Below are 9,777 nucleotides of genomic sequence, written 5' to 3'. Positions count from 1 at the left end.
CAGTCAACCGGTCTCTAGTCTAAACACACCAAGTTTTACTATCACACTTTTCTCAAGAGGTGCTCCATGTCAAAATACCAAATTTCATCGTCTTAGAAAAGGCCTGAAGATCACTCAGTCTCAATCCCTGATTTTAGGATTATCTCTGACCACACACACTGTACTATACACAAACAGCACTGTTATTTGAACTATTTTCTGTAGCAAAAACAAAACAAATATACATATATATATATATATATATAGTTGACAGGAAATAAATACAATTTAAATACCCAAATAAATATGGTGAAATTACATAGCAATTACATTCCGTAAACTGTATTGTGAAAATTCAAAACACCAATATATAACCACTTTATTTTCCATACACAATGTAACAGCAGTCACAGAAAACAAAACACAGACAGGAATATGATTTAGTTCAGCTTGCTTTCTATCGGTATAACATCTGTATTTAACAAAGGGAAACAATGACCAAAATCTGCAACAAAAATTTTTTGTGCCCAAAATATTTTGTAATTATACAAAATGAAACCTCTGCCTATGAGCATTAGACACACTGATACAACACCGCTGGCAAAGCAGTCCATTCCCTGACCTAACAAGTAATAATCCGATGACACACTATAAAACACAGTGTGCAGTCCTGATATTAACGTAGCATAGCCATAGCCTACACCAATCATTGTGCGTAAAAACACTGTTAATAGATCATTGGCATGACATTTTAATAAAATAAATACTTCTATGAAAAAAAAAGAAATAGTGCGTGTAAAGCAGCATTTTGGGGAACAGCAGAGACGGCTTCAAGCTTCCTTCCTCTTTATAATGAGGGGGCCGACGTTATCGCCCGTCTCCTGATTGTGCTTCGTGTGGGCACCGTCACACAGAGGAAACTTGGGAGGGAAGAGAAAATACAGAAGAAAAAAAACCACATTGAAAAAGTTACCAGGGCCACAATGCAAACGAATCATTCTCCCAAACAGATTAAATGGCTGACAAGCATATTAACAAATTCTGCATGATAATGCATGGCATTACATATGACGAGTAAGCACAGTGTGAACTACAAGCACATAATATCTGTAAATGCAAAGGCCAAGTAATCTGGAGATGCTTCCATCAATCTTAAAATGGAAGCCAAGCACAATAAAGCTGCAGAACTGATGTTAATATTTTATTGTTAAATAAATTCATGACCCAACTGAAAATTGATCCACATACTGGACACAAATAGTGTAATGTAGTGCCTACGATAACCGGATGTTTTATTATTTATTATTTACCTTCTTGGACCGCCAGCATCTGCAGTACACTGCTTTGTCTCCCAGGTCCTCGATGTCAAAAGCGTGCACCACTTTTGGGTTGTCTTTCTGCAGGTCCAAGTTTACCCAGGACTTACAGTTCTTGTCTTTAGAAAAAAACGTTTTATAGACTAGTGCACCCACGGCTGCAGTCCCCACAGCCAAAGAGATGGCTGCTATCAATTCAGCTTTGAACAAAGACAAAAAAAATACAATCAATTAAAGGACTCGAGTAATACCTATTATTTTATCCTCTGAGCGCAATTATTATTCAGAATAACGCAAACAAATATACAAACACAGCACTGTGCAAAATTGAGACTAGTCGTAAACTTTCACTCTGACGCATGTGCAGTGGCGTCGCATGGTGAGACCCCTGTGCATGCATGACTAAATCATAGGTTAGTTGTGTAATGTAAAAACTTCATGAATTTGAGCATAAATTAAATGAATGCACAAACACCCCTCATTGCGAGCATCCTTTGTCCCTTCCAACACTGGGATATTCTCCCATAAACATGACAAACTCTTGTGGGAAGATGGTCCACGCTTTCTCCTCCCAGAACTTTCCAGAGATCGTATAAATTGCAGTACTAAATAAGTTACTTTTGTACTATAATTATTTGCGTCAGATTTTCCCTGATCCAAAAAGGGATGGCTTCAACGACGAACAGTTGACGTTTCATGCAAAACCTGTTTTGCATTTATTCCGGCCTTCGTTAAACTTTTAAAATAATGTAAACCCATAATGCGTGACCGGCGATTTAACCATGTTTATAAGTTCCCTGCTACATTCAGATACTCTAGCTATATATGTATAGCGACGGGACTGCTCTAGAATTGTCGTCATCAAATTACTGTACCGCATATTAGATATAAAATATGTCCTAGACACTATGCATTTTATCATGGCCTTCTAGAACGATCTGAGCTACAAATGATATATGAGAGTCGGTTCTTAGCAGGCGCTGTGCGGATCAACTTTTTTCCCCCACACCATCTGGCACCTCTGATAGGTATGCCTGTAAACATAAACGTACGGTATGGCTGACTGGTCACAAGTTAGCTTGTAACGATAAGGCTATTAACTAGTCATATTTAGCCAAGTGGCTCTGAGACCAAAAACAGCGAAACCTAGCTACCTACCACATTCAAGAGCCAGAAAAATTTCGCAATGTTTGACTGCTAGCTTGCTACTGCCAACAAGAAGCGCCGAGAAGTATTATTCTTCTATTAATATCATAAACTCTCCCTTAGCTCGCCATGTAATTAGTTAGCCAGCCGGGTAAATCAAGTAATCGCGAGAGTTTATACCTTTAGATACAGTATTTGAGCTCATGACTTCAAATTTCACCAACTCGGTTGACTTCAGCTTTAAATATATGTTTGGGCTTCCTCCTCTTCTTTGATCTGGCTCGTGATTAAATGACAACCGAGGTTTTGTGAGGTGTGTTGGCTAAAATCAGTTAGCTTTATTAGGCTTCTGCGCAGACCTGCCGAAACCGGAAGAATCCTGCTCCCAGTGGCTGGACCTAGTATGACTTCTACGCATCGCTCCCCAATTTGATTACATTTTTTTAATGGCTAAAATAAATATAAATAAATAAAAATAAAACGTTCCTAAACCACTCTCTGGTGACCTTACGTCATCTCACAGCATCATGGTTCCCCTCCACAGAACTGTATTGGGATGGCAGCCATGCCATCCCGCCAAGTTATGGCTTGGTGGGGTGGCATGCCACATACCTATATAGCACCAAGAGTTTTCCTACTTTTCAGGATTTCCTACAGACATAACCACAATGACCTCAGACTCTCAGCCCTTAAGATCATTAACTTTTGTACCTTCTGACCTCATGTAAACAGATAAGAACAGTTCCGTGCCAGGCGGTACTGACTGGTGTTTGTTGAATGCACAAGGAAGTCTCAGAATGTGAGAGGCAGTGTTGATAAACAAAATACCTGTGTCAGTAAACACTATGTGTGGCCTATGGATATATAAGTGTTACATCATGCAAACCATTCAAGCAAGGCATGCATACTCATCATTCATTATCACATTTTTAAAAGTAACTAATTAGACAGGTTTATTCTGTTGCATACACAGTATTGATGTTATGAGTAATATTACAGAATGTATCTATCTATATATCTGGTACACTGAGGCCATGAGGACTCCACGTAGCCACAAAATGTACTAATATGAGTAAAACAGATGCCTGACTTGCTACTATGACTTGCAGCAGATTTGTATGCCATGATTGCAATAGTCAAACGAAACCTGTCAAAATAGGTGAATTTTAATTTCAGCAGATCTTGCCTGCCCAAAACCAGAGTAATGACATTGTTACAGGTCGTCTTAACCTAAAATCTAGTTAGGCTACTTGTGCTCAGCCATTGGTCAATAAATGCTTATTGACTAACTTAAAAAGTTGTTTGTTTTTTATTTTTATTATTTTTATTTTATTCATTTATTTGTTTCTGTTAAACATTCACCTCATACTGTTAAACATGGCATTTTTTCAGGCCTGTACGTTGCCTATCCTGATCTAATTTCGTTAGAAGATGAACGTGTACATATCTTGTTCCTGCTAAAGCTGTCGCTTTAAGAGGAGGGGCTAACGGGAAAACTCGGTATCCCAGAATGCAATTGTTCTAACTTTCCTGAACAAAAGGCGGAAACAAAAGAAATCGCAAAAATCCTAAAACACACCCTTGTGAGCAGTTCGGGGAAATAGACATAAATAGGTTGTTTTGACGAGAAGAGTACAGGAGTGACAAAAGGTAGCGGCAGTTGTGAACGGCAGGGATTTGGTCGTCATGGCTTTGAAAAGAATACAGAAGGTGAGTCGAAATATGTATTGGCTATCTTAGCTACTATTCATAAACAATACTCCCCTCATAAAAAACAAGCTAGCGCTAGCTGGTTGTCTATTTAGGTATCGATAGCTTTACATATGTTACAGCAACATTCCAACAACGACGCAGTCGATCACGGAAACGGCTAGACCTTAAAGCTTTTTACTTTAACAAGCCAACGTTCATAGCTATCTAAATGAACGTTGTGTACATTGGAATAACTAACCTAGCTATCGTTAGCTTACTAACTTTGTATCATAAGCACCGTTCAGTGCACTGCCTGCTAGCGTTTGCTGGAGTGTTAGATGGCCAGCTACTAGCTAAATGAGCTGCCCACAAAGCTGACTTTGGTCGCTTTTACATTTTCGTAACTTAAAGTTGTAAGCAAATGTTAGCTGGGTTGATATAGTTAGCTGGCCAGATACTAGCTACCGCAACTCTTTACAACAATTCATGATAAATTAGATAAGAACGTTACATTTGGAAATGACAGATATTTCTATCTAGACTATGGCATTACTTGTCTAAGTTAGCGTATAGTCTAATGTTTATGTTTGTTTGCTGACGTAACTGATCCGTATTAAGAAACCTGGTCAATACGCGTTTCACTAGAAACAATAGCTAGCTAACGTAATCGTAGCTAGTCAGCTAACGTTTAAGCTAGACCTGTCTTTTTTGAGCTCGCTAATGTCGCATTTCCTCAGTTGTGTGAATGTTTTTGGTCGTGGTTATTTAACACTGGTAACGGAGTTAGATGATTATTGTTTTATTTATTTATTTTGCATTCGTAATTGTATCGTGACTGCTATTTTCTTGCTGTAACGTTAGCTAGGTTGGCTTGGTGTGGCACCTGCTGTTTCAGAACGGCCGCGTCTAGTTCGAAAACTAACGTAATGAAACTCGTTATCGGGTTGCCATCTGTCTGGTTTGCTAGATGAGTTGACTGAGGTTAATTCCATATCCAAACGCTGGATATTTGACGTTGGCCAATATAGCTGACTTGCTAGCCGTCTGTCATTTGAGGCCTGACATTTGGCTCAGCTAGGCCCCAAAAGCCTACAGGAGCTACCCCAAAAGTCCATATGTGTAACAAAACTGAACGATTTCTTCATGATTGCTGTACAAACTGTTGTGTATAGGGATCATGCTATTAAATTTTGTATAGCTTGCTAGGTGGGGTAATGTTATTTATTGGTGTCTTCAGAAACGCCGAGCGAAGTTGGATAATCAGCCTCTGATGTAACCCGTTGCTTGCTAGCTAGCTCGTTAGCGAGCAAACAAAGTGTTGAAAATACCCCCAACGTTGCAGTAGGTGTTATGCAACTAAATTTGTGACTTGAACAGCTGGTTAACCAGTTAGTTCAGGTGGTGTCACTGTATCCATTGAGTAAGAAACACTTGTGTTAACACTTCTGGGAAGTGAGAGTTGCATTGCGTTTTTAAAGTTTGTGTTTTTATTTAGATTTTCATACCATACCATCCCAGGACAACTGCTTCAAAGATAAAAGCCAGTTAGGGCTTAAGTCCAGGCTACAACCTATTGTATTAAGTTGGTGTACTTTTTTGTTACACTGAGACTTGTTTGTTAGGGTAGTGCGTACTGAGTCTGAAGTGAAACAAACCTAAATTAATGTGTGGAAGAATGTGCGTGTGTGTGTCCACATCCTGATTCATACTTTGGCCTGCCAGTCAGGCACTCCCCAAACGTGTTCTACTGTAATAAGTTGCGGTTCTGGGTAGACAGAATTGCTTGCATGTAAGGCACAGTATACTTAATTGTGTTCATTTTTCAGGAGCTACATGATCTCCAACGGGACCCTCCAGCACAGTGCTCAGCTGGACCAGTGGGGGAAGACTGTAAGCGCATCTAGCACCTCTTGCACTTCTTGCCATTTCATAACTGCCTGTTTCGTGGTTGAGGTTGTGATGGTTCAGCACCTCTGTTTCTTTCTTTTCAGTGTTCCACTGGCAAGCAACAATAATGGGACCTGTAAGTTATGTCAGACTTCTTTCCATTTATCTGTCTCTGACCTGATGCTCAAAATGGAAGAATTTCCCCCAGAGTTTCCATTAGGAATAGTTTGTAGACTAATGTTGCATAAACCCTTGAGGTGCTTCCAGTCCAGGCTTCAGTCTGTGCTGGATACTCTGTTATTGTAGGCCAGGGTCCACCCTGCTGGAGATCCAGGTTTGCTGTTGCTGACTTACCAGAGATTCCTCTCACTGATGTTGCCAGTCTAATTCAGTGCCCGATTAGAAGGGAATGACTGGAAGCACAAAACCCAGCACCAGAGCCTTCATTTGGGCCTCATTTAAATAGCCTTGCTCTTGGTATGTGACAAGCCTGGGTAGGCTAAATGGCCCTGTCTTATCATGTTTTTATGGCTGTTATAATCATTAGGCCCATTTAGCTAGTGCTCTCCAAGGAGCCTTACAAAGCAGAATTGCATTGTTTCTTTGCATTTATTTGGCAGGCAGACAGTCCGTAATATGACGAGTAGTGCAGGGCTTATATGGCATTGTATTATCATTTATTGTATTATAAAAGAACAGCGGTGAGTTTCGAACAGCAGTAAGTACAGTGAATGGGCACCAAGCAGAAAAAACGGTGCTACAGTAAAAACAGTGCAGTAAAACCACAGTTCTGGATCATAATGGGCGTCTGGAGATGCATGTAATATCATAAAAATACATTTTAAATAAGTAGGGCACGGTGGCTATTTCGGTAAGCAGTACAGTAGCTAAACGGAAGAGGCTAAGCAACTTCAGGATAAATCCACATATGACACTGTTTGCTAGTCTGATCAGTGATCAACACATTATGCCTGGGAGTCTGCAGTGTAGGAAGTCAGTTACTAGTTACATGTGAGGCACCTACCACTTATCATCAGTCATCAGTGAGAGGTGCAAGCAGTTGGTGCCTGCTCTACGTGTGGCTTGTTGAGTAAAATGCTCACTGGCTTGTGTGCGTGAATATCAGAGGAGTCTACATGCGTCAGCTGAAGCCCTTTGTGGGGCACAGGTGTTATAGCAGCAGTGCAAGAGCAAAGCTCCGTTTGGGAGATTCCAGAATGAGGCGGCAAGGATGACTGTGGCTGCTGGTATGCGACACAGTCCTGAGCAGAACTAGTTTTTTTTTTTTTTTGTTGCATAGTGTGGTGCTGCGGTGTGTAATGTCTGTTCTGTGGTCTTGTGCTCCCCTCTTCCAGAGCGACAGTCCGTACCAAGGAGGAGTGTTCTTTCTCACAATCCACTTCCCCACAGACTATCCCTTCAAGCCTCCAAAGGTTGGAAATCTCATATATTTTTTGTATTATAACTGACATTAACGTGGCGCATGTGTTGGGTGTTGAAATCTGATGTGTATACGTTGTCTCATAGGTAGCATTCACAACAAAAATATATCACCCAAACATAAACAGCAACGGCAGCATTTGCCTGGACATCCTGCGATCACAGTGGTCCCCGGCACTCACAGTATCTAAAGGTGAGTGTCTTTCATGGGTTTCTGTCAGTCACCTTTCATGCAGGTGTTTATGGTGTTTATGCAAATGAGCTCAGTGCTATTGAACGTGATTCCATTAGCATTGTGTCACCCAGCCGTATGACACGGGTCATGAATTGTGACTCTGTAGACTTCATTTCCTTGAACCTTGAACTATCCCCCACTTCTGTCCTGCAACATTTGGGGAGTCGACTTTTCTTATGGCTTCAATTAAAGAAGCTCACAATGAAGCTGAGGAGAGAATCTTAATGACGTGTGACCTTTAGTGTTACCTTTTATGGGTTTGTGCACACGAGAAGGTGAGGTGGCAGTTTCAAACCTGGTGCATGTGTCTGGATTAGAATACAAATGCAAGAAAACATCCTTTCAATTCAATTTTATTTGTATAGTGTTTTTTAGACTAGCACTGTCACAAAGATGCTTTACAATTATTGTAACAAGTGTGCAGATACAATAGTTGTTGTCAGTCACTATAGCCGATTGGCACCTTGCCAGGAAAGCCGTCTGACTGCGCTTCAAACTTGTTTTCCAGTTCTCTTGTCCATATGTTCATTGCTTTGCGACCCAAATCCAGACGACCCTTTAGTTCCAGACATAGCACACATCTACAAGTCAGACAAAGAAAAGTGAGTATTGTTTTATGTTATTCAATTGCGGGCCAATCGGTTTGGAATTTGAATCCTTAATTGTGTCACACAAATATTTTGCCTTGTTTCTTTCAGTCATGATTCCTATGCCCAGCGTGTACAATCTTATCCAAAAATGGCCGGTGTGGGTCCAGGTTTTTGTTTTAGCCCAGTGCCAAGACACCTGATTCTACTTATTTAAGGTCTTGATTGAAGACCATAAGTTGAATCCGCTGTCTTAGTGCTGGGCTAAATCAAAAACGTGCACCGGCGCAGGTTGTCTTTGGATAAGATTGGGCACCCCTGCTTTAGCAAAATAACCTCTTTGACTTAGCATGAGTATCTGTAGATCCAACATATTTAATCGGATAAATTCAGGTAATGCTTATTTCATGACAGGATCAAGGACATTTATTCAGTGTTTTATGTTAGTCACTCTTTAAATCTGGACATGTTGGATGATTAAAATGAGATATTATAAATCTGACTGGACACTGGGACAAAAAATGCATTCAGTACATTTCATATGGTGTGCCACATGGACAAATAAATACTTGTATATGAGTACTTGGTGTGAACCATGTCGAATATTATTGTTTTTCTTGCTTTCCGTTTTCCAGGTACAACAGACTAGCAAGAGACTGGACCCAAAAGTATGCGATGTGAAGTGCTGTACATTATAGAGAATTTTAAAAAGTAACTTAGGTAATATTATTAAACATAACATACTGTTAACATTTATCATCAAATCGGTCACCATTAATGAATGAACTTAGTATTTTATAGGAAAATATTCCTCAGTCCAACATTACACGAAAAGGCTTAACATTTTGCATTGCAGTTTTATTTTCTGTTTTTTTTGTTACTGGGCACTTTTTTGTTAAATAAATTTCCATTTGATAAATTATTATACAGTTGCATTGCTCTGGTCACCCAAAGTCAAGAAGACCAACTATACACCCCACACCCGCCCTGTCCTTTAGGTACTTTTTTTTTCCTATTAGAGATTTTTATTGTATAGTAAAAGCTATACTGGATCTATTTTTATTATTTTGCATTAAAATATAAAAAAGTCCTGCAACATTGTGTGTTTTGTTTTACTTTCAGTGCAGTAATCACTGACTATATTCATAAAAAGGTATTGGAGATATAAAGAATGTGCTGATATGTTTTGTACTAGAATGTGTGTGTTCTATTGGAACTCCAGGCACACTCACTGTTTAAAACCATTTAAAATGGTACATTTACGCATGCAGATCTTTGCACACATTAGTTGCACCAAAAACATGAACACACTCCATGAATCCAGTTGTTACTCCCATAGCTTACTAAATTAGTGTCTTGAAGTTAGCAAGGCTGCTACTGCTGTGTTGTGATGTGAATTGCAGTGAATCCTTCAAAAAGGAAAATTTTCCTTGACCTTGGGAAGTTGTGGAGGGAAGTCGTGGTGCTCGGCAGTTCAAGTGAGTACAGCCAGAAG

The 9,777-nt window shown here is 39.8% G+C and overlaps 2 protein-coding genes across 2 annotated transcripts; one reads left to right on the top strand and one right to left on the bottom strand.

Moving 5' to 3' along the window:
* Positions 1–324: 324 nt before the first annotated feature.
* On the bottom strand, positions 325–2,811 carry LOC135244898 (CDGSH iron-sulfur domain-containing protein 1-like). The gene is made up of 3 exons (XM_064317562.1): positions 2,622–2,811; positions 1,290–1,495; positions 325–899 (listed from the first exon to the last, which is right to left on the bottom strand). Exons 1-3 carry the CDS (start codon positions 2,644–2,646, stop codon positions 810–812), a joined length of 321 nt encoding a protein of 106 aa, XP_064173632.1. The 5' UTR covers positions 2,647–2,811; the 3' UTR covers positions 325–809.
* A 1,168-nt stretch (positions 2,812–3,979) lies between these two features.
* On the top strand, positions 3,980–9,378 carry LOC135244648 (ubiquitin-conjugating enzyme E2 D4-like). The gene is made up of 7 exons (XM_064317111.1): positions 3,980–4,151; positions 5,960–6,023; positions 6,125–6,156; positions 7,376–7,453; positions 7,548–7,653; positions 8,204–8,297; positions 8,918–9,378. Exons 1-7 carry the CDS (start codon positions 4,128–4,130, stop codon positions 8,961–8,963), a joined length of 444 nt encoding a protein of 147 aa, XP_064173181.1. The 5' UTR covers positions 3,980–4,127; the 3' UTR covers positions 8,964–9,378.
* Positions 9,379–9,777: the final 399 nt, after the last annotated feature.

The sequence above is a fragment of the Anguilla rostrata genome, chromosome 18 (assembly GCF_018555375.3).
Source record: "Anguilla rostrata isolate EN2019 chromosome 18, ASM1855537v3, whole genome shotgun sequence".
Lineage (NCBI taxonomy): Eukaryota > Metazoa > Chordata > Actinopteri > Anguilliformes > Anguillidae > Anguilla > Anguilla rostrata.
The sequence above is the reverse complement of the archived record's forward strand: the minus strand, read 5'-3'. Positions and strand labels throughout refer to the sequence as shown.